Below are 25,253 nucleotides of genomic sequence, written 5' to 3' on the forward strand. Positions count from 1 at the left end.
GCATTATGACCATTGACTTGTAACAAGAAAATATGACGTTGAATGACGCCTGTATGTTTTTTTATCCCTTTCACACCAATTTGCCAAGTTAGGTGTGAAAGGGATAAAAAACATACAGGCGTCATTCAACGTCATATTTTCTTGTTACAAATTAATGGTCATAATGCAATCTCCAGTGTATTAGATATAAGCTTCTTGGTAGGTACCTACCTAGTACCTACCTACTTGAACAGTGGCAATCGGCAAAATAAAAAATAAAAAGTAAATATCAGTACATAATCATAAAGTAGCCTACTCACGATTCAATTTCAGTAACAATCTGCTGACACAATCTGCAGTGAGCTGACAGATTGTGTCGTGAATAGTATAGTTGAGGGCACGTTGGGGGCGTAACCCAACATGTTGCGTATTGGATCGGCGCGGAAGCAACCCGACAAATTGTCTCAGCAGATTGTGTGCGTGTTGAAACGTGAGTATTGTGATTGCTCCAATCTCGGCTCAATCGCGCTGCCGCGTTAATCGCAAAATGGCGGTTTTGAAATAAACGCGGGAAAGACATTTTTACATGTTTGAGGAAGATGTTTATATTTTATACTTTATAGCCCTTGAAATCTATCAATAAAATTGGAAAAAATACAAGCTTTACAAAGATAATTATCTTATATTTCATAAATTAGTAGGTATATCCATTAATAATGCGTATTATTGCGTTGAGGTTTAGCATCAGGCCAGGCATCAACGTGACGTGCACACGTTGTGGCAAGCAATCGCGGAATGAAATTGTATCAGCAGATTGAGGGTTGGATGAATCGTGAGTAGAGAACGCTCAATAGCTGGGTCCACACCGGACGATCCAGTGATCCCGCGATCCGCGATCCAGGATCGCGGAGCATGGATCGTGGATCATGTTAGGCCGATCCACTTTAAAAACTTGCGATCCAAAATATGCGCTCCAAGTGATCCTAAGGCGATCCGTGATTCAGCCAGTCTAACTCTTGTACGATATGGAGTCACACGTACAACGGCGGCGTCTTGCCGTTGCAGCCAGAGGCGGCTCGCCCTAAGGAGCGCTGGTGCAGTGAACTCCCATAAATAATTATAATAAAATCATACTCCTTAATTTCATTATTAATATTAATTATTACTATTTAAAATCAATCGTAATCGTAAAAAACTATTGGCAATACTAATGAATATAATATCCATCATTCCATCATCCCATACACCTGTAGGTATAATACTGTATTATAAAACAAAACGCGCGTAGCGGAGCGCTCACGATTGCGCTCCAATGAAAAAATATTTAGTACATTTTCTAATACGAAATCCAATAGGAGTGAAAGAGATAGTTTTGTCAGAGTCCTGCGCGTGAAACAGAAGATTTTCTATGAAAAAATAGCAAAATTCGGAGCGCCGCTCCCGCAAACGTTGCCGGTCCGTTTTTACCGCACGCCCGGGCACCCGTACACAATACAGCGATATCGCGCGACGTTGCTTATATAAACAAACACTCTAGTCAACTTGACTGCACGCGCGCGAATGTATATTCGGGAATTTTCTAATTAAAATCATAAGATACGTGTTGACTGTTGAAATAGCCTGTAGTTATCAGTATTACTTGTGAGTGTTAAAATGGACAATTATAATGTGGCGTTCATTAAAAAGTGTGTTAAAACGTTACAAATTCGGCTTGAATTGAAAGCTAAGGGACCGCCACGGCCTGATCTTGACCTTACGCAAAAATGTACGACAAAAACGAAAAGATACACGCGTGTGTTTAAAGTCGAACAATATGTGAAAACACCGTGGTTCTGTGGTTGTGATGAACATGAAAGCAATTTTGTTTTCCCGTTTCCGTGTCTTTTATTTGAAGCGGGCGCGGCCGGCGGAGGTGAGAGTGCTTGGACTGAAACGGGCGTTGACGACTTAGCTCATCTTTCAATCAAGATGAAAAAACATTCACAATCTCGGTAGTTAACCATTTGTCGAATGAACTGCAATTGGCGTCTATCGGACGACAAGCACTAGATTCCGCGTACCGAAAGTCAATACGCGAGTTCAATGACCGTGTCGATGAAAACATACATATTTTACGAAGGTTAATAGATTGTGTCAAATTATAGATATTTTTGCACACCAAAAAGAAAGACGTATGCATTTCCTTTATAAGTATTTTTTTAATTAAATTGTACTGCTTTACACCATGTATTTTCAGTGTTTTATTTCAAGTGAACACCCATAAAATTTTGTCACGAGCCGCCTCTGGTTGCAGCAGTAACTTTTATTATACTGAAATGTTTGCGAAAAAAATCAAAAAAAAGAAATCGACGGTTTTGGGTGAAACAACTTTACAAAAATCGATTGGAATCTGGGACTCAGCTGTACGCAGAGTTAGTTTCAGATGAAGTGGAACACAACTTTGCAAGAATGAATGCTAATCAATTTGAGATATTGTGTTCATTATTGGATAACAAGCTAAGAAAGAATGATACAAATTATATTTTCTTCAGATTTTCGGCCGACTTCCCCATTTCGCAAGAAATATGACGCCATGCATCATCCCTGACACCTCTATTTGTCTAATTCGAATCCTTGGGATCCCATAAACATGGAAATTTTTTGTACAACGATATCAGACGGCGACTTTCCGAGATATCCATGACTTTCTGAGGTGAGGTGGATCGCGCGAACCAAAACACAACCGTCCACACCGCGCGCATCACGCAACTGAGGCACCTTTGAAGCGGGCTGCGGGTACAAAAACCGCCCGCTAACGGATCGCACGAGGTAGGGATCGCGCGCGGCAAAACGCGTGCATGGATCGCGCGCGGCACGTCCACACCGCCCGCATCTTTGGATCGCGCGCCTGCCGCGCGCGATCGGATCGCGGTGGATCGTCCGGTGTGGACTCAGCTAATCGCGACTTCAACAAATTGTGTCAGCAGATTGTGGGTTGTGTTGAACCGTGAGTAGGGCCTTTTATACCTAATTACCTACCTAGTTTATTTATTTTTCAGCTATAGGTAATTTGTAATAATTTATTTTCAAACTTTCAGATTTCGTCAGTAAACTGCTAGTTGATTACAGACTGTCTTCTAATTAATAACAACATAATATTTATTTTAAGGAAATAAAACACATAACATAATGTTGTGACAATAATTAAAATCAAAATATTATAAAATAAACAAATTTCTGAAACCATGTCTTCACCAAAGGAAACTATAATAAGGATAGAAGATCCTAAAAATGGGGGTCAAAAATCAGAAGTGAACATTCTTTGCTTCGACATAACTAAATACAGTATTGTAGTACAGTTTTCGTTAAGTTGCTTCTTTGTGTTTACTTTTTACCTAGCATATGGATACTTTTTGGAATTAATATTTGCAAAACCAGAAGTGAAACCTGTGAGCCTTTATATAACTTTCGTGCAATTTTTAATTACTATGGCTCTCAGTTATGTGGAAGCTTCTATAAGAAATCCAATTAAAAGGAAGTAAGTACATCTGCATTATCTGTATAATCTTTTACATTTTAAGTAATACATTGATTTCCAATTAATGATAACCTTCCAATAAATGGCATATATCAAGATAAACTATAATATTGTATTGATATTAATCTGTTCTCTTGGTTAAACTTATAAACCTAGTCTAGGAAATCCATGAATTATTTGTCATGACTCTGGGTATGATTACCAAAAGTAGGTAACTTTAAATCAATTTTATTCTACCTCAAATATTAATGAGAAATTTTTTCAATCTTGTTTTCACAACTAAAAAAAATCATTGGCATATTAACAGCTCTATTATGCCGTACAAATCACCAGTTAAATATATTCCACCATTTTCTATTTCCCAGGGTTCCAATAAGAACATATGCAATTCTTGCTGCACTCACTTTGGGCACAATGTCATTATCCAATTTAGCACTGAGCTATCTAAACTACCCAACTCAGTTGATATTTAAAAGCTGCAAGTTAATACCAGTGATGATCGGCAGCATTATTATATTGGGAAAAAGATACGGTTTCATAGATTATGTTGCCGCTATTGTTATGTGTGTTGGATTGACTATGTTTACTTTGGGTGAGTGTTAATTTTAAATTTTGGGTATTGAAAATAGTGTTTGCAATGAAAGAAAAAAGTTTTTAAGGCAGTTTAGGTTGATTAACAATAGAAAATTGAATTGAACTAAAATTAATATTTGAAAGAAACAATATGTGTTGATTCTATAAAACCAGAGCCTTCTTCTGAGGAAAAATCTGATGCATAACACATCTCTTTGACTCATCTATTGATATCAGCAAGTATGTGCTCAGTCTTCCAAAGATTGTTAGGATATAATTTATCTAATTAAACCTTTATCACAAGATAATATTTAAATTTATAAGTCCTTAACCTAAGGGCACAAAATTGTAAAAACCACAAGCTGCTCACTATACAAGAATGATTTCAATTTCTAAAGGTCTGTTTATATAAATCTAACTGTTATATATTTTTATTCCCAGCTGATTCAAAAACATCACCAAACTTTGACATAATCGGTGTGATTGTGATATCGCTAGCATTATTGTGTGATGCGATCATTGGTAATGTACAAGAGAAAGCAATGAAACAGTTTCAAGCTACAAATAATGAAGTGGTGTTCTACTCATATGCGATAGCCAGCTTGTATTTATTTGTAATAACTGGAGTTAGTGGCATTTTGAGGGATGGTTTTGTGTACTGCTCAGAGGTATATTCTTATTTATATTTTAAGATGTAAATTTGAAAACTATTTAGTAGGAACTGTGATTAATACTGAAAAGTATTATCATTTAATGAGCATAGTTGTAACTTCTGTTTATGTTTCTAAACTTATGGAAAGTTCCTACAATAAGGATATCTAATCTATGGTGGTAATCTCTGCAGCCATAAAACGAATTTTGAAAATTATTTCACTTATGCTATTTTAGCTATAATATTATATTATATTGAATTATTTCTTATGTATAGGCTATGCTATATATTTTATTCATTTTTAACCCAAACATGGACTGCATATAATGAAGAAATTTTAATATTCCATTCCAGGAACCTACAACAATGTATTCAAATATTTTCTTCCTAAGCGTGTGTGGGTACATGGGTCTACAAGCAGTTTTAACACTTGTAAGGATATGTGGTGCCACCGTAGCAGTCACTGTCACTACTATGAGGAAGGCACTGTCTATTGTTATATCATTCTTGCTGTTTAGCAAGCCGTTCGTTTTTCAGTAAGTATTTCGTCTGAACACATTTTTGTGCAGATTTTTTGATGACACAATTAAAAAAAAAAGAATCTAAAACTTCCTACCATTAAGTCATTGACAAAACAAAGATTAAGTACTAGATTTCTCCGTCTTAGGGCTAAATTATTAAGGATGACAACATAACCGATTTTTTTAATTAAATGAAAGACTTTTTTTATTATAAACTGCTGCTTCACTACATAGTATAAAACAAAGTCACTTTCTCTGTCCCTTTGTATGCTTAAATCTTTAAAACTACGCTACGGATTTTGATGCGATTTTTGTAATAGATAGTGATTGAAGAGGAGGGTTTTAGTAGGTACTTATATAATTTATTCGGTTTTAGACAAAGCGGGCGAATCCGCGGGTAGTAGGCTAGTAAAATATATTTCTTAATCTAAATCTTCTAATAGGTAGATTAAATGTGAAAATTTGTCTTATTGTAATAATTTTCTTTTTCAGGTATGCCTGGTCCGGTATGCTGGTTGTATTGGCGATATATTTAAACCATTATAGCAAAAAACATCCCAATTACGTTCCTAGGCCTTTTGTCAAATGTTGGCAATACATGCAATCATTTTACCAGTCTGAATACAGATATCTTAGGATTAAGAGCAAAATGTACACAGATACTGTGTAGATTAAATTGTAGATAATATAGTGAGAATTTATTTATATAATATAAATGAAATATAAATTTATAGGTCAGTCATTTATGTTATGTAAGCTCAAATTAACATTTGTGTATTCAATTTTATGAATAGACATTTTATTGTTTTTACTTCAGTTGCTGAAATGAGATGAATTAATGTTTTGTACTTGTGTGTATTATTTTTAAAGGAAATTGTATTATTTTAGTGATATTATGTAAATAAAAATACATTTTATATATCAATGACATTTATTTCATTGTATGTACAAAATCTTATAAATGTAATCGTTTTCATACAAAAGTGTCCAAATTTAAAGTGTTTCGATTATTTGGAATGTTAAGACACTATTTCTCAATTGATCTCGTAAATTCTAGAACAAGAACGATAAGTGATTAAAGCATTCTCAATACTTTTGAAACGCAAAAGTAAATGTATATTTGTGATCAGTCGGAATTGTAACAATTTTTTTTTAATTAAATTTATAATACAATTTAGCCATATACATGTTGTGAAGGTTATTGGTCAAATAATTAAAGTTACACAGGTCACAAAGTCTAATTACGCTAAAAATTAAATACGCCTCCTTCAACCGTTTGCACTTAATGTACAATAATTCTTTGGTATATGGTCCTAAAGCTATGTTCACATGAAACATTGGCCCCTTTGCACATAAAATTCAGTATTTTATATTTGGACCAGTTGCATTTAGACATTGTTCTCTTATATTTGAAGGTATTCGCAAAGGAGCCCAAAACATTCATTATTGGTACAATCAAATGATCTATGAAAACGTTACAAAATTTCGCAAATTATACTCTACAGTTCACAAATCAACAATATTAACAGGATTTATCATTTTTGGACAGGTAATGTTTGTACGCAATATAAATACAGGCTTCTGTTATGTGCAAATGTAAAAATATCTTCTATGGAAAAGAAATTATAAAATATTTATGATGCAAATAATAAATGTAAAATAATTCATTTTTAAACCAAGTAATAAGTGTGTAAAGATAATCTCGCACTTCCAAGTTTCTGTCCCATATAAATAACAATATAACATCTGTGAATAAAATGAAGGTAAACGCGTCTAAGCGTGAATTCAGATCATTTACAATATGTGATAAAAATATCACACCACATTAGAATATGAAAATATCTAGACAGTTCGTTTTTCTTATTGCTTATGATCAATGCAAAATAACCCTACGTGCTTAAGCTACAATCGATAAATAAGAAAATAGTTTGCACAACTATAATTATTTAGAATTACTCTCATGGACATGATCCGTGCGTGTGTTAGCCAATTACGAATAAAAAAGCCGACCAATAATGAAGCTCACACGTTCCTGTATTGTTCACGCTCGAGTATAAAAATACTAAAAATGGGAATTATAAGCACATGTTGAAAGTTCGTATAAAATTACAAATGCTTTATAATTCCATTTATTCGCTAAGGACCCTACACAATCTCACACAGTCCGTTCCTACATTGTCTCGTATAACACGAAAGCACATCACTATTCCCAACGCACTAAGGAGGTTCACTATCCGAGTTTATCACAGGCACAGCACTAGTCTTGAACTTCTCTGTACGGTATCTCACTGGTCACTGTGAAGGATTCGAAGTAATGGTTCAGGAATTCGAATGTGGGCCGTTTTTCTGGTATCGCGTCCCAACATTGTAACATCAGCCTGTATATGTCATCAGGTAAGTAATGGCCGACCGGTTTTGGCATTCTGTAACCCCTCTCAACTTGTTCTATAACTTCTTTTCCGTGTAAACCTGGATACGGTATCTGGCCATATGTGAATAATTCCATTAGCAGTATACCATACGACCAAACGTCGCTTTTGATAGAGAACCGTCCGTATATAATAGCTTCGGGGGCCGTCCATTTGACCGGGAAGCGAGATCCTTGTTTGGGGCAGTATTCATTATCTTCTATAACTCTAGCTAAACCGAAGTCGCATATTTTGGCAACGTTATTTTCACCTATTAAGACGTTTCTGGCCGCTAAATCTCTGTGTATTAGGAGTTTAGATTCTAAGTATTCCATTCCGGAGGCAACTTGAGCGGCGATGTAGACTAAGTCTTCGAAATGGAGGGCTTTTCCTTCGCCGTTTCTGAGAAACTCTAGTAACGAACCTTTGCACATATATTCTTGGACGATGTAGACAGGCTCTTGTGTGGAGCACACCGCATATAACGCTACTAATCTTTTGTGACGGAATTTTTTCATAATGGCAGCTTCTTGCAGGAATGCTTGCTTGGACATCGTTCCTTCTCGAAGAGTTTTGACGGCAACCTGTAAATAATTATATTTATTAATTTGCGATAAAAAAGAAGTAAGGTAACATAAAAGGGTAAAAAGTGATTTCGTTCTTGAGTTTCTTTAATGTCAAAATTATCGACAACTAGATTTCCGCATTCGGCTTCGCCCGCGTTTGCAAAGGAAAACCCGCATAGTTCCCGTTCCCGTGGGATTTCCGGGATAAAACTATCCTATGTGTTAATCCAAGTTACCCTCTATATGTGTGCTAAATTTCATTGTAATCGGTTCAGTAGTTTTTACGTGAAAGAGTAACAAACATCCATACATCCATACTTACAAACTTTCGCCTTTATAATATATATTAGACTATAAATCGCCTGTTAAACTATTTCAATTAAGTTCAACAAGATTTTTTGTTATTTTTTTTGTTATTTTACCACTTTTAAATAATTTTCCTGGCTTGTTTTTCTGAACCTGTAGTTTTTCTCCTTATCTGGTCAAGTTCTACCGACCAGCTGCACTCACCTCGATGCTGTTGCACCACTTGCCGTAGTACACCTCCCCGAAGTTGCCCTGGCCCAGCTTCTTGATGAGCTGTATCTGCGCGCGCGGAATCTCCCACTTGTCGCGCAGCTCGGGCCCGAGGTCCCACATCTGCGGCTCGGGCTTGGGGCACGGCCGCGCCAGCACGTGGCACAGGCCTAGCGCGTTCCCTAACATGTCAGTATTCCTTATTTTTATTAGCTGCTTTTGGGTTAGTGGCTATTTTTGAAGTGAAACTTCTAGGCGCGTTGGGTAAAATTTCCAACTCTATACCGCAATACCGTCACGTCATGGATAAGGCAATGATTTTGGTATCTTTGAATTGTGCCAAAGAAGTTTCACTTCTGACACGTGTGTGCACGCTCTTTTATTTATTATGTTATAGTGGGCAACGGAGCTGGTGATTCAGCTGATCGTAACCACAGCACTAATAAAGGCCACAGAATGGATTGTTAGCATAAACATAGAAATAGAAATGAGAATTAGAACAACGAAACAGGCCAACTGTTTAAAGGTCACCAAATTTTTCTGCGTATACGTTATCTTTATACATATTATGTACAATGTACATAGAATATGAAAAATTTCTGCCTTTTTACTAGTTAGACGAGGAATAATATTACTGTAAAGTCTTTAAAAGAAAAAAAAACTCGAACAAGAAACGATCTATAATAATATCATTCTTGAGAAAGCCAGAAAATTACATTTAGTTTATTTGAAATTTTCTTCAAAAACATTTTGTATAAAAAAAAACTGGTAAAATTCCAAAGCAAAAACTCACTTGTATACGACATAACCAGCGCCGGCAAGCTTGGGAATGTCTGATTCGTGGCTATATAGAACCCTCCGTTATCCAGAGGTTTAATTTTATAATGCTTCACATGATATCCCCTGCCCTCCTCCCAGTCTTTCACACTGAGACTGAATCCGTGCGGGTTGTGTTCCGCTGGACGAACTAGAAATGTGCCGCGCGGATTGCTTTCCGCTAAGAGCAGTTTGTCCGCTTCTTTCCGGGATACGTGGGGAAAGAACCAGCTGTAAAGAAAAAAGATAGATTTAAGTTTTTGCTGTCATATGGAATGAATAGCATGGTAACATTTTTAAATAAATAAGAAAGTAACTGGTTAGATTAGTATCGTTCAGAAGGCCGATTTTTAGTGTACATTAAACATTTGAATCAAATTCCAATAGATAAAAAGATTAAATTAATTTTATGATACCTAAAAAATAAAATATAAATAAATCTAACCTGTATAAATCTGTCATTTATCTTATCATATTTTATAGGTCTAGCAACATGTTAATTTTTATTTTATTAAGTTATTTCCAAACAAATTGTCCCTCAAAGGCCAATTATAAATATTTAAAAAAATATTATAAAATATTATAACTAATTATATATTTTTATTTCAAACTAGCTGTGCCCGCGACTTCGTCCGCGTGGAATAGTGACTGCATAGTAGTTACTACTTATCTTAAATTATTGAGTAAACACAGACTACCATAAATAATTAAAAGAACTGTAAGTAAAATTTATTACTAAACTGAGCTAAACAATACAAAAAAATGCCTTATTAATTTTCTACGTAAAATTTCTTTTAAATTATGTCATATTATTTTTAGGCACCAGGGGGGAGGGGAGCAAATTTATTTTCCTTCCTTCCTTGTATGGATGTTTTTAACTATGTATCGCGCAGCAACTGATCAGCTTAATCGATACTCAGTTTTTATCAAATCCAGCACAAAATCCAAATCAGATCTTTCCTGAATCCTGTCTCACGCCTGTAGGTAGTAACTAAACCGTTTAGACCGTGCAATAAAAATTAAATAAAAAAAAACAGCACTACGAAGAAAAGTGCATACATAGAAAAAGGAATAAATAATTTCACAAACTTCCCGAAGATTTTTAAAAATAAATACCATTTTAAATATTTATAAAAAAAAAACAAAGTCGTCGGGGCTGCCATGCCAACATCATCATAATATACCTCATTATCAAAATACATATATGGTACTTAATTTTAAAGATCGTCGGGAAGTTTGTAAAATAATTATTTATTCCTTTCGGTTTCTTATTTTCATGTAATATTTTCAAATGAGCGAGACCTACCTCTACCTCCATATTAATTTAACTTTACACGTCATGCCCTTTCATATGATATGTCACTTGAGTATATTTTTGACAAATTCATTTTTTTATTACCACTTTTATACCTATATTAAATAAATGGATGAACCGATTTGTTACTGATAGGTCGTTCACTTTCATTTAATATATCACTTAGGTACTTAATACTTATATTTGACAACTTTCGTTTTTTTCATTCCCACATTTACCCCTATAATAATATACCTAGGTATAATAAATGTAATGTAGGTATTTATTGAATTAACTGTATTTTATGTGATTGAATGTAATGTAGGTACTTATTGACTTAACTGTATTTTATGTGATTGAATGTAATGTAGGTATTTATTGACTTAACTGTATTTTATGTGATTGAATGTAATGTAGGTATTTGAAATGAAATGAAATGAAATGAATCTATGAATTGTGCTAAATAATATAATTTTTAATATATATTTTTTTTAACCTCAATTGTGCTGTGTACACACAATTTGGCTGGCATTTTACCGCAACATGATTGTGATTAAACTTGTGTATAATTAGTCAAAATTGTCAGCTGTGATGTGTACCTATTTAAATAAATAAATAAATAAATAAATGGATGAACCGATTTTGATACACTTTATCTAAGAACCAGCGTCGGAAAATATGCTGCCTAACTAAAAAAACCGCATCTAATTCGTACCTGTTAGCGAGCTACGGTGGCACAAACAGACACACACACACAGACACACATAGCGGTCAAACACTTATCACCCATCTTTTTGCGTAAAGGACATTTTATGTATAAAATTTACCTAGAAGTAAGAATAATTCTAATTTGACCGACCCCCCCCACCCTTGGGCACTTTCGATATATGATCACTTGGACATTTACAGGAATAATAATTGTAACAGATAACTTACGTTTTATCGTACAGTGTATAGAATGCCTTAGCAAATGTTCGCCGTGAATACTTAAATGGTCATAACTTTTTTATTTACGAACCGATTGACATGAAATAAACACTAAATGTTAAATGAAGATTACCACAATATATTAGTGAAAACAGCATCTTAATCGAATAAGCCGTTTCTGAGATTAGCGTGCACGAACATACAGACAAACAGACAAACAGACAAACCGACAAACAGACAAACAGACAAAAATTTTTTTAACTACAGTTTTGGGTTTGGGATCGATTTAATAATAGCACCTGCTAATTTTTTTTTTATATATTTTGACTGTACAGACACGACTTTTCTAGAATTTTATTATATGTATTGATGATTGATATTTGCCCCTTTCCCATACTTACTCTTCACACTCCACCGAGCTCTCCTCCGCTACAAAGTTCGCTGGCACTAGCCCCTCTCTTCTCGTAGTGAGATGCAATACACGCCACCAGTCCGTCTCCGCGTCGCTCAGTACTTCCATACGATCGCCCTTCCGAAATGAGATGTCGGACTCGGCGCGAGCGGTGTACGCGCACAGCGCCTTCACTACGCGACGGCCTCCGTTTGATATACCTGATTTAATTCAAACAAATTACTCCATAAATCCATGTTAATTTAGCTGTACTAATATAAAATCTTGATGAAGTGAGTCAATTAGTGTAGCATTTTTTACTCTGTGTCAATTGACGCCAAAGTTACCGTCCGCGTCACCTGAAAAATCGCGCGATGTTCATAAACTTGTCAGCAAATTACCTAGCTGTTGCTGTACTTTGTTACCTATGTGCAACTTTATGTGTTACAAAATCATGTTAAAATATGTATGCGATGTTACAGAACTGAACATAGAAATAAACTTAAAACTCCTTATTTATGTGTAACTTGTTTAAAAGTATAATTGAATTGTTAACAATACATTAAAATGTATTAAAATTTTGAGAATACAATTGAAAATTGAGAATATTCTCAGAAGCGAACAAACAAAATAAATCTATTTCTAAAGCCATTTGCTTCGTTTCGCTTCAAAGATACGTGCATATTCATGAATCTTATGATTTTACCATAATTTAGGTCATCTTTAATTTTGCGAATGCAGTTCGCATTGGTTGAAACTGGTTTATGTAACTCTGCAATTATGAGCCCGGGATAGATGTCCCAATTTAGAACCAAAGATTACATAAGACATAACTTACTTTTTTAAATTTTAAATAAGCTCTTAGACTTAGAGAATTCATGATTTGGTACAAAACGCATTGTTTCCTGGAATATAATTATCTTTCATGGTTTCTGAAGTTAACAAACTTCGAGTTAAATTTTTCCTTGTTTTGATAAGCGAGGAGAGAACATGCTCCAAGTTGTATAAATCGATTATCAAACTTGTGACAATTGGAGCAACCATAATAAGATTGTCTGCCCTAACTTCCAACATCACTCACCTTCGAAGTTCGATTCTCTGATAGTCTTTAGACATTTATCATTCCAACATTTACCTTCAATAGTATCTTCAACTTGTTACAACTACAAAGCAAGAATAGAATTGACTACCTATGACTGAATCTTCTAGAATTTACTACAAACGAAGATCTACAACACTTACATGCTCCGGGATTTCGTGTGCGCACTATGTCCGCCGGCCTGCGCGACACTGCGCGGTTGTTTGGCTCGCCGGTGTACCTCGTCTCCAACGATGGACATGCTGTGAATCCTGCCTCGTTCTTCTTGTATGCTGGATATACTGTAAAATATAAATTAACTTCTAAGTTTTATTTTCTAATTTTTGGAAAAATGTGGACCAATATTTAAGGTTTGCATAAGACACGAGTAACTGGGTGATGGTGTTCTTCTATTAAAGGCAATCGAAAGGAAACAAATATCTATACAAATAATCTTATTAAGAACATAGACAATAATGGTTAAAATCACTATGGAAATAACTGGTCCATAAATTAGTCTAAAATCCTTCCGCACTCTAGTTAATTAGATATGATACGATACAATCGGGTCATTAAATAATGACTTTCATTCAAGTTACTTCCAATCATAATCACAAACTTGTATTTTACAGTGATTTACGTAATTCTCGTAATCAGAATATAATCCGATAGATAATTCTACTTGCTTGTTTTCGGGTTATCGTCGCAGTATAGCTATACATTTTAGCCAATAGTGGTACGAATTCAAAATGATTTCCGTGTTAACAAACGTATTACATAAACATAATATCTTGATAACAGTAACAGTAGTATTAAACTTTGGATCATTTCCACCACGTGATGATTTTATCACCTCATTTCCTTTTTCCTACAAAAATATATCATACTGTTTATAAAAAAAAAAATCAAAAGACTTTCATTTCATTCAGATATTCAGATCCGTTTTCTTTGTATCCAAGATTTTAGGAAAAGTTCCCTCGTCACATTAAACAAATCAAAAGTAACGTCTCTTTGAAGACACATGTCCCAATTTTAGGATATTACACTGCATTACGTAAGCAGAAGAAGTTTATAGATAAACACGGCTTATTTCAATACTATTACAATTCGTTATTTTGAAATATCTAACAAAGAATGAAATTATTCATAATGGTCTTTCAATGATTGGCGTAGAACTTTAATCAGATATTGCTCTTTAAGTGATTGCTCTTAAAAAGGGACCCCATCGTCGCCATTCATCGCCAACAAAGATAGCAATGAACCAGAAATGGCGCCAAGAAACTGGAACACTGCTGTATTCAGAAGATAGTTCGTGAGATGAGAGTATTGATACTACAGAGGCTACTTACACTTGACTGGGCTTTAATAGGTCTTTGGCCTTCGTTCAACTTTATTATCGCAAATGTAAATGATAAACAAAGATTGATGTAGGCTGCTGACATAAAATAATATTTCCCTTAGCGTATTTTTGCGCCGCCAAGTAGTCACTTTTAAGTAAAGCACTTTGAGCTTTGACATAGCGCTCGTTATGGAAGAATCAAATAACTGGAGGCCATTTTTTCGAGGTCAACGTTATTTTTGTATTTTTTATTGAGAAAAATGAATTTTAAATGGGAAATTTTTCTTTAAGCAGAAACCCAGGTTAATTCTATTTAGGTAAGTAATAGATTTGTTTACCGCGAGGAAAAGCTTTTGTTTCTTTGAAGCTTAAATTGCAGTCAGTCTGTGATGATTAAAATAATTATAAAAAACATAAATAGGTTAGTTATTAAAATCGCTGTTTGCATCATAGATGACCTCAAAGCGTGGTAACACGAAAGAATTAATAAGCAAACATACGCAAAATGAGTTAAGTGGGCAGGCTAAAATATCGTGCGAAAATATCTTTGGCATTGTTCTCGAGTGGAAACGGTTTCCGTTGAGACGTTGATTCGCGGTGTTTAACTCGTATGATTGAATATTCTTCACTGACGTAAATTATAAATATTATTGTTTACGCAATTCCGTTGAAATACCGGGATTTCCAAGTCTTTCGTAGCAGGATAATTAAAGTTGTTAATCCGATCATTTTAGCACATTGGATCGTTCCGGAAAATAATATAACGCAAACACTGTTCTCGACACGTGTGACATGGGTTTAAAATGATGAGCTTTCTTCGAATTGCGAAGAAAAATCAGAAGCCGTCGAGGCGTTGTGTAAACGACTTTTCCATTATTAAATTCTTTACACTTTACTGACACAGGTTGACACTGGAGCTTGAAACATTATAATGTGAAAGCGTCTTTTTTTAGATTACAGTCTTATTATATTGTGCGAACCATCTCATCACATAAAAGAGAATTTCTGACGCAAATAAGCTATTCGGATTACAGAATGTTTACCTGAGGGTCTTTACCCACAACATTGGAAGCATTAGAATAATTTCAACGAGAACCGCAAAGAGGATTATTGCCTGCTCTTGCAAAGTAAACAAACGGGAACTCCCTTAAAACCTTTGCCATTGAAGGCACCCTGTCTCCCCGCAAAAGTATAATTTCGATAAGTAGGAAACTAAATTAAAATTAAGTTGTGTAAAGTACTCTCGTATTTGGTAGGTATTTAGATTAAAAGTAATCTCATGATTATTTAGAAAATGTATTCTTCTATTCTTTCACATTAATATTTAAAGTGATAGACTTATTTATTGTTAATTGGCATAATTGTTTCATAACTTGGTCTAATCTAAAACAAAGATTTTTCTCATAATACACTTAAAATAATCGAACACCAGCCAATTTTGGTTACCCAAAAAACTGATACCTTTAAAACCTGTTAACTTTTAACTAGATCCAAAAATGTTACCCTCCTACAATCGATAGCTTCAACTCATTTTCATGGAACTCAGCAATGCAGCATGACAATATTTATCAGCTGATTTAGTGCCATGTACATTAGGTACTTACCCAGAGGTCTGTCGGGGTCGTGACGGCGGCTGCAGCACTTGTTACCCATGGCGCGGCCCGCCCGCTACGCCGCGCCAAGCCGCTTCTGAAACAAATAATATGATATATTAGCAATATAGGTCATAGATTATTTAATTCCTGTAAAGTGGCATCTTGTGAAGTATCTATGTGTAGAATGTTATATGTATTACGTTATCGATGAAGTTTAAGCGAGGTAACTGTGGAAGAGCATGTTTAGGAAATAAGCTTTGGATTAACTAATTCAATAAACCTAATAAGTCCGTTTTCCCAATAAGATATAATAATTTATTTCTAGTAAAGAAATAAATAAAAAAAACCACTTCAAAAGAAACTATTTCTGCAAAATATGAACAACGATATATGAAAAGTCATTCTATACGTGAATGGAAACTATCAAGTGCGGCCAACGTTATCAGTATTTTGCACGTGTTTACTTCAAGGTTTATTAAATTGTTATATTTCGTTCCATATTATTTTGCTGTTTTTCTACAAACAATAAAAAATTCAATAGCACACATATTAAATACATATAAATATACTTTACCAATTTATTACTATTATATAATATAACGTCGATTATTATCGATTAATAATAATATTTAATAACGTCGATTATTTTTGTTGAACATTGGGAAATACGCAAAATTTTCGGACTGTAATCTTTTAGCATTTTATTATTAATAACCAATAAGTTGAATAATTATAATGTACCATATTTAAATTGATGATATCGATTATCTTACTCAAGTTTTCTACTTCTGACGTATAACCGAACATGTAGGTCAGACACCATTGGACAATAGTGGCTCAATCGTTAATCCTAATTGCATTAATCATTCTTATCAACTTGTCTTCCTTATCGCTGTATCAACAAGCAGTTCCCACGACACTGGCAGATAACAGTAATGCCGATACGTGATCGGAAACGGTTCGATCGACAGTGATTTATGTTAGTTTATCAACTTTCCGTTTCAGTCAATATTTAAGGTACGTATCTGTTGGATACATCCCGAAACTCATCTGATAAATGAGACGAGTTTAGTTCTCTTAGGTATATTCCATGTGAACATCGATCATTTAAGTTTCTGAAGATATAATAGCAATCATTGTTCCTTCAACTTTCTCGTAATTCTAATTGTTTTTTTCTTCGGCAGAAATTAAACAGTTACGCATTAAAAAATTTCTTTTATCATCAAGCGCGATCTCAAAGGGATGAAGCCAAAGGAATGTGAGATTAAAACCAGAAAAAGCTCTATTTTTATTTAAACTGTAACAAGCAAAATAAATTAAAATAGCCTGGTGCGAGTTAAAGTATTTCGAGTGCAATAATAGTTGGGAAACTACAATTAACGTTAAAGCAAGCATTTCCATTGAAACTTTCGCGGTTTATTGAATGAAATATTCAAAAACTCGATTTTTATTTCAATAGATGAGTACGTACTTACGATAAACCTTGACCCTTTGTGTTGCGTTCAACTGATCCGAATCTTATTTTCATAATTTACACATTTTCTTTTATTACGGCCGATATTTCTTGCTATTCAACAATTTCATTGGAATTCATTAAAGAAACAAGGCATGAAAATAATTCAGCGGAATTATACAATAGTCAGTATTAACGACGTATCATTTTCATAACAATTTTTAATAAAGAATGTTTATGTTGGCTCTTATTCGTTACAAATTTAATAACTAAGTCACGTCATGTCTCGTAGAATTTTCACTGGTCTTTATTACTTGTTAATAAACTAACATTAAATTTCTTGTCTTAAAGCGGTACACACATTTTCAGTTAACTCTGTCTGAGAAGTTGCCAAGACTTCCAACATAACCTAACATAACTATATTTTAAGCTCCACAAAGGCAATTGGAACCTATACATACATCAATAGAAAACTATACACAAACCAATTTGAAAGATTACAAGTCTTAACAATACTGAAACATATTATTCGTCTTTCATCTTTGATTCCTCAAATCCCCAATTAATATACTGTGAACCGTATCCATGACTATATTCACAACAACACGAGCTGGCAAAAGAATTTCAATTAAGTCTCCCCACCGATGAAAGGCTGATAAATCACGTAAATTTAAAACGCCATAATCCTTGTGTGGAATTCGTGTTTGCGTGCATCGACACATCGTATAAAATACCGGACGTTATTGTACTTTAATGACACGTGGTCTGATTATTGATAAACCGATAATCATTTTCTTGCCGTAGCTGTTAGTTCGTAAATGGTATGGACTGTAATATGATTATGTCGTCATCGACATCGACATCGTATGTTGCAACTATCTGCATAACTTTTAATTTTAATTAAAAGGTTTGCAAGAAAACACTGGTTTATATAACGATTTTACTTCACATTTATTGGTAGAGTTAAAAGAAAAGAATGAAAGCTTGAACTTAATTTAACCCTGTATCTGTGTGAGAGATTTCAAACAACTTAGTGACGACAAGAGAATGTTTTCTTTTGATAATAATAAGGACGTTACTGTACATTAACAAAAGGATAGAAATAGAGAATATTTATTTAAGATCAACCCTTTAGTAACAAATGGTGAAGTTGCCCGAGCATGAAACAATTACAATCTTTCCCGATTATGAATACCATTTCCATCGGTTCCATCGATATAACTAATAAGCCAAATAATACAGTTCTGTTTTGTATAAAATACACCGGACGTTATTATACACGGCACGTGGCTGTATTGACAAAACTTTCGTCTGTGTTCGACACGAGTTTCTCGAAATCTTGAGCCCGCATTATTGGTAAAACATAAGTGTAGTTCATTGTGTTCTGGCTAACGGACCCATTTATGGACTAATTTCCAGAATCCAGACCGATATTTTTATTGAATAAGATAAATATTAAGTTTACTTACAGATGCACTCACATAAATCGACCAAATAATATTAAAGTACTAAACAACATTTATTTATTTTTCCTTAATGATTTAACGATAGAATTTTAGTTTACTTTCGTAATATTTACCTTAAAAGTAAAAAGGTAGTGCCCTAAATTATAATTACCAGGAAGGAAAACGAACCTGAAACCAAGAATAATCTTCGTAACAAAAGGACAAATTATTAAGAACTTGTTAAGTGACCGTAAAGAAAACGCAGACGACTTTTATATAGACGCTGAGATTTTCAGGATAATGATAAGCCTGTAATATTCAGCAAATATTTGACCTACTTTCTTGCACTTGTTAAAGATTTAGCGATGATAATCAGGGCTCGGAAACCGGTTTAAATTCTTAACCGGTTTCGGTCATTGACCCCAAACCGAAATTGATTTAGGTTAAAGGTTGCACTTTACCGGTTTTTACCGGTTTATGAGAAATACCGGTTTTTCATTAATATTGGTTTTGGTGGTGAAAATTAACCGGTTAAAACCAAGTTTCATAAGGATCCTCGGCCCCCGCTACCCTCGCTCGACGGGCCTGGACGTTGCGAAGTCATTTAGTTACAAAATTCTTAATCGCACTCAAGTTCGCAATTTTAGTTTATATTTGAAATTTGAATTTTATAACTAGATTTCCGCCCGCGGCTTCGCCCGCGTTTGCAAAGGAAAACCCGCATAGTTCCCGTTCCCGTGGGATTTCCGGGATAAAAACTATGTGTTAATCCAAGTTACCCTCTATATGTGTGCTAAACATCCATACATCCATACATCTTTACTTACAAACTATATTTTAGAATAGAATATATTAGATATATTAGATACTAGCTTCCGTCCGCGACTCCGTCCGCGCGGAAAAATTAAGATTTATTTTTTTCTACGTATTTTCCGGGATAAAAAGTATCCTATTTTATGCCCAGGATAATAAGGTATAATTATACCAAGTTTCATCGAAATCGAACCGTTAGTTTTCACGTGATGCCTGAACATACAGACAGACAAAAATTTTTTTAATCACATATTTGGTATCGATCCAGTAACACCCCCTGGTATTTATTTTTTCAATATTTTCAATGTACTTACAGAATTGACCCTTCTACAGATTTATTATATGTATAGATATTAGATTCACTATATCTTGTGGCGAGCGTTAAAAAATGAGGCAAAAATAATAAAGGAATTAACCGGTTAATTTGGGTGTCAAAACCGTTTGTGCAGAAGTAACCGGTAACCTTAATCATTTGGGTTACTTATAAACAGTTCACTTGTTTAACCGGTAAATGAAGGAACGATATATTTACCGGTATATAATCTAAATTAACCGCTCTTTTCAAACCGGTTCCGAGCCCTGATGATAATAAGCCGATCTTATAAATTTTTAAAACTACAGCTTTTAACCAGTACAATCACAATGACTAAAATAGTTGTAGGTATTATTTTTTTAACCTGGCTGACAACAAATTATTATTGATAACTAGATATAATATTTAATGAAATATGTGTAGGTACCTAACACGCATTTTGTACTAAATGACAAATCTTAAACAAAGGGCATCTATTGAACAATACTGTTATCTGAAATACATAATATCGTATACATCAGCGATTCCTTTGTCTCTATGGAGAGGAATCAAGTCGCAAAGGCCTTGCATAAATTAAACGGTATCAAAAGTAATCTTCTGTTATAAATATGAAGATTATTTATAGGATCATAAGGCTTAATTATGTGTACACATAATTTCTCCTTAGTCAATACAATAAGGACTTCCAAATTAGAAGTTCTTGTGTGATCCTCGAAGAAAGTTAAGGTGGTATCGGAAGCGGGGGACGAGACGCCCCAACCACTTGTTGACGCCAATCAATAACATCACCATCGCGACGTTGCTCAAGCAGACGTATATAATCCTGCATACGTCCCAAAATTCATCAACTTAATGTGTACACCTTAAAAGGATGTAGGTAAGTCTGTCAGAGAAATAAAGAAAGCTTAATTCCTCCTCCTTCAAAACTTAATAAAGCATTGTACTAGTACGCTTAAATTAAACAAAGAAAACAAATCCTCCGACGGCTATTTGTACGAGCGTGTAAGTAATAAAAGGGCTTAGCTGGGGTCTGTCCAAACAAAGTGTTGATAAGAAAATAATCAATAGCAAAACGGAACGTCTTTTAAAACATTTAACGAATTCAAATTTACAAAGGGCCTTCTGTATTCCAACATGGATCTAAATTGCCCAATTTAAACCGTTTTGCAATTGAAATTTCGGCGAATGGAGTGAACTTCGATGCCCCTCGCGCATGATCCGAAAGCGGTCAATAACCCATGGGCGGAATCTTGAACTTGAACCACAATACAAACGTGAAAATGCCAATGTTTTTATCTGCAATCTTAAGTAGGATATCGACAAATCTGTTGACAATCTCATCAGTGGAGTGGCCTCTTATAGTGACGATTTCCAGAAGGAGATTAGTTAAGTGATAAAGGAAATTGGCAGAGTACGGTCGCAATGACATTTTTATACATTGCTACTCGGAATAAAGGAAACATTTTATGAATGATGCAAACCTAAAAGTTGTTTTGCTAAAAGCTTTTAAAAGTGATGTTGTATTGCACGCCTCATAAGCGAAGCGTTGAGGTGGGTACTACTGTCACTTCGCGCAAAACATCTGATTTTTCAAACTTAAAATGTCTTTATGTATCATACATTGCACTTGTAAGATAATACATACACACACATATTAAGAAAAAACACTATTTTTAACATTCATGATATTTTTGATGTCATTTTTGTTATTTAAACTAGTTAAAAAACAGTTTAAAAAAGTTCTGTCTTGGACGTCCGTGTGTCTGTATGTGCGGAGGATTTTCTTGTTAACACGATAGCGACCGAAATACTTTACTAATCGAGTCTTTTTTTTTCTCTTACGCTTGAGTATGATCAGGAATAGAACCCTTTCATTTTTCAGGGTCTGATTCGATGTGGTTTAATTGTTATTAAATAAACAAAAAAAAATATCGACTGTTCTCCATAATTTTAGTATATCTATATATAGTATATACCTATTCTTTATTTTATTTTATTTTTTTTATATTTATAGTGTACTCAAAATTCACCATTATAAACTCGATTCTTTATACTATAAGCCAAGGTTTAAAAAAATAAGTTGTTTCAAATCTAGGTGGGGCCACAAGAAAAATAGCTCAATTATTACGGTACCGCTTTCTTTACTTTTCCAACTGTTTTATTTTATTTCTTTTTTATATTAATAGTGTACTCTTTATAAATAATCAATTTGATTGTAAAGGATGAGATTATGAGGCGTGCACTTTTGGATTTTCCAAACTATTTTTAATTTCTTATTACGGATCCGGCAGGCTATTTATATTCATTTCAGGACGATAATATTTATTCAGCTGAATAAATATTTTTGGCATTTAGAATACGCCGAGTAATTATAACATTAAAAAAAACATTAAAATAGTGAGTCTTTTTTATTTAACACTAATTAGTGAATATGAAAACATTGAGTGTATACTGGTTAGTTAGTTTCCACACGTTGGTTTTGTTGAACTTGACAATGATTTGTATCTAGAGGACGTCGGACGCCCGTCAAGCGCAGCTGCCTGCGAGACAATAGCCTGCACTGAATGCTGTTATGATTAACGTACTAACTCAACAGGAGCTTTGGAGTGAAATGTGTCGTGTAATTAGAGATCTCAACAACAATGCTGCAAGTGCGATAAACTTCTAGATTCACCGCCTAAACATTAATGTATAGACGTTGAATATCTTATCATTTTCCTTATTAATTTAACATAATATATATCCGGACTTTCCCAAACGTAATTGTATGTGTTCGGTTCAAAGATATTCTACTCCCTCCCAGAAGATCGGCATTATACCGCCATATGCCGTAACATAATATTTCATGTTATTATCGCATAACGTTCGTTGAATTGGAGAGCAGGATGCCCGTATTGCTAACCCTGCCACTTCCTATTCTACTATCTTACATCAGGGTCCCGAAACCTATTTAAGGATGGCAACATATCCGCATATGATTATTGTATGCTGTCAATTATTATAGGCGTGTTTTGCGTACCAGAAGAATCGTGTTTTCGTTCACTTTGCGAAATAATTGGTGTACGAATATACGCCGAAATAGTCGTAGGTACTAATATCCAAAAATATCGTTTGTACAAAATAATAATACTAACCGCGTGTCAGATTCCTTTTATTCCAACAAAAATGGTTTTCAATAATACTACAGTTGTACAGACTGGTCCAGTTTTAATTTAAGCCGCAAATGTACTTGACATGGTTTACTGAACGTTAAATCCAAATAAAAAATGCCAAACCTCAACAAAAACCGAAAGGTGCTTATCATTTAAAGGAGATACTCGTATTGATAATCGTTTTGTGATTTTTTTTTAATAAAACAGAACTAATTGCAATTGATCCGCATCGATTTGAAGCCAATTATACAGATTCATTCTATATTCTGCATACACGTACAATAAATTACACATCGTTGCATGACTTTAAAGGAACATTGTGTCGCACGGCCGTGAAATCATTAGAGCGAATAAATGCAATCTATGAGCTGGTTACAAACTAGGGAAACGTTCAGATACTGCACATGCAGGAAGCGTAGTAACAAATGTTCAGTATCACATCTAATACCAAGGTGTAATAAGCCTTATTAAAACTCAATACACGCTTGGATGGCACTCTGAAGGTATTACGAGACGCTTTCCGCCGGAAACCGCGGCTGTGAGAACCTTGTTAATGCGTTTACGGAGACTCGATTAGTTAAAAAGATCTTCGTTTAATTCGTTGTTATGAAACGTAAACGTAATTAACTCAGTGCTTTCACGGTCTCATTTAAGGTAGGTATTTAGCTCCAGGAAGACTTTTTACAAAACTCGAGTGAAACTTATTGCTTTCCACTGTGTAAAATTACTAAATAATATTTCTTTACAATATAAATCTTAGCGAAAAGTCACTTCTAGGTACATTGTCGTAACACAACACTTTACTTCATCAAATAGAACTGACATTTCTTACATAACCAAAGTCAACTTGTTTGTTTGTAAATGGCAACCGCGTAAAAACAAAACGCGTTTTTCTTGCGCGCCCCGTAAATCTCGAGCCAAAAATATCTCGGACATTTCCACATAATCCCCTCTAATAAATCATAAGGCCTTTTTGTAATAATACAAAGTAGGGTAAGTAGGTGAATATTCTGGACCTATAAACACTTACTTATTATAAAATGTATATAAAACACACATCCATTCATCACAAAATTGGGAGTGAAGTGCCAGTATGATTGCGAAACAATTAGTAGAGAAAACTGAACGTACACGTAGTATTTTCTTAATAAACAGTTAGCTTTACAAGCAGCTGGTCTCTGATTGCTGTCCGTCACGTGTTTAAGAACCTAATCTTGTTATTGCCACGTACCTACAACATTTGTAAGGTTTTACACGAGATAAAGAAAGAAGTCATAGAACTATTAACCACGGCACTATGTTTGGCCTTCACGACCATTTAACTACTAAATATGCAATACATTGATGTAATGCCAATAATAATAGATCATTCAAATTCGTACTCGGACAATACGTAATTTTTATATTGAGTAGAAAAAGATTACCACTGGAAATAGAGCACGCTGCACGTGTAAGCTAAATTACTAAATCTTGGTATTATCACGTCTTCAAGATACAATGAATGAATACAAGATAAGGGTACTAACCAAATCACTTATTCACAGAAAGTTTCATAAAACAAAAGTATGTGACACAATGAAAATAATAATTTGGCGACAACATCGAAACAGATCACATTACGAATATCAACATCGTGACTAAATTTAAAAACTAGAATCAAATAAAGAAACGGTAATAACCTTTTCAATCTAACCGTCGTTGATCTAACCAGACTCAACGTCAGACAATATACACAAATATACACCAATTAAATGTTATACGAAATAAGGATAAAAACAAGTGTATTAAAACATGTCGTAAGTATTACGCTATATGTATTCAAATAAGATTTTATTTGGTGAATTAATTTCCTTTACTGGCTGATAAAAATATATTTAGTTAACCCATTTCCTTGTGTGCGGGATG

General features: G+C 34.3%; 2 protein-coding genes across 5 annotated transcripts in view; one reads left to right on the forward strand and one right to left on the reverse strand.

The window, feature by feature from the left end:
- Nucleotides 1–213: 213 nt before the first annotated feature.
- LOC123694705 (adenosine 3'-phospho 5'-phosphosulfate transporter 2) lies at nucleotides 214–6,168 on the forward strand. The gene is made up of 6 exons (XM_045640216.1): nucleotides 214–261; nucleotides 3,057–3,496; nucleotides 3,862–4,088; nucleotides 4,511–4,737; nucleotides 5,076–5,257; nucleotides 5,735–6,168. The coding sequence occupies exons 2-6, from the start codon at nucleotides 3,204–3,206 to the stop codon at nucleotides 5,910–5,912; spliced, it is 1,107 nt and encodes a 368-aa protein (XP_045496172.1). The 5' UTR covers nucleotides 214–261; nucleotides 3,057–3,203; the 3' UTR covers nucleotides 5,913–6,168.
- Nucleotides 6,155–25,253, reverse strand: part of LOC123694704 (tyrosine-protein kinase Src64B) — a 64,179-nt gene continuing 45,080 nt past the window's right edge. For 3 of the 4 annotated variants that reach the window (XM_045640214.1, XM_045640213.1, XM_045640212.1), the window contains 6 exons: nucleotides 16,182–16,266; nucleotides 13,403–13,540; nucleotides 12,171–12,381; nucleotides 9,526–9,779; nucleotides 8,727–8,914; nucleotides 6,155–8,234 (listed from right to left, as the gene is read on the reverse strand). In XM_045640214.1, the coding sequence (XP_045496170.1) occupies nucleotides 7,500–8,234; nucleotides 8,727–8,914; nucleotides 9,526–9,779; nucleotides 12,171–12,381; nucleotides 13,403–13,540; nucleotides 16,182–16,230 (1,575 nt within the window). In that variant the 5' untranslated portion in view covers nucleotides 16,231–16,266 and the 3' untranslated portion in view covers nucleotides 6,155–7,499. The remainder of the gene's footprint in view (nucleotides 8,235–8,726; nucleotides 8,915–9,525; nucleotides 9,780–12,170; nucleotides 12,382–13,402; nucleotides 13,541–16,181; nucleotides 16,267–25,253) is intronic. The other variant, XM_045640215.1, reaches the window with a different exon arrangement.

The sequence above is a fragment of the Colias croceus genome, chromosome 9 (genome assembly GCF_905220415.1).
Source record: "Colias croceus chromosome 9, ilColCroc2.1".
Taxonomy (NCBI): Eukaryota; Metazoa; Arthropoda; class Insecta; order Lepidoptera; family Pieridae; genus Colias; species Colias croceus.

Coding starts and splice junctions, on each gene's coding strand:
- LOC123694705 (XM_045640216.1), top strand. CDS start 3,204: ATGTCTTCACCAAAGGAAACTATAATAAGGATAGAAGATCCTAAAAAT. Junction 3,497..3,861: donor AGAAATCCAATTAAAAGGAA/GTAAGTACATCT, acceptor TCTATTTCCCAG/GGTTCCAATAAGAACATATG. Junction 5,258..5,734: donor AGCAAGCCGTTCGTTTTTCA/GTAAGTATTTCG, acceptor TTTCTTTTTCAG/GTATGCCTGGTCCGGTATGC.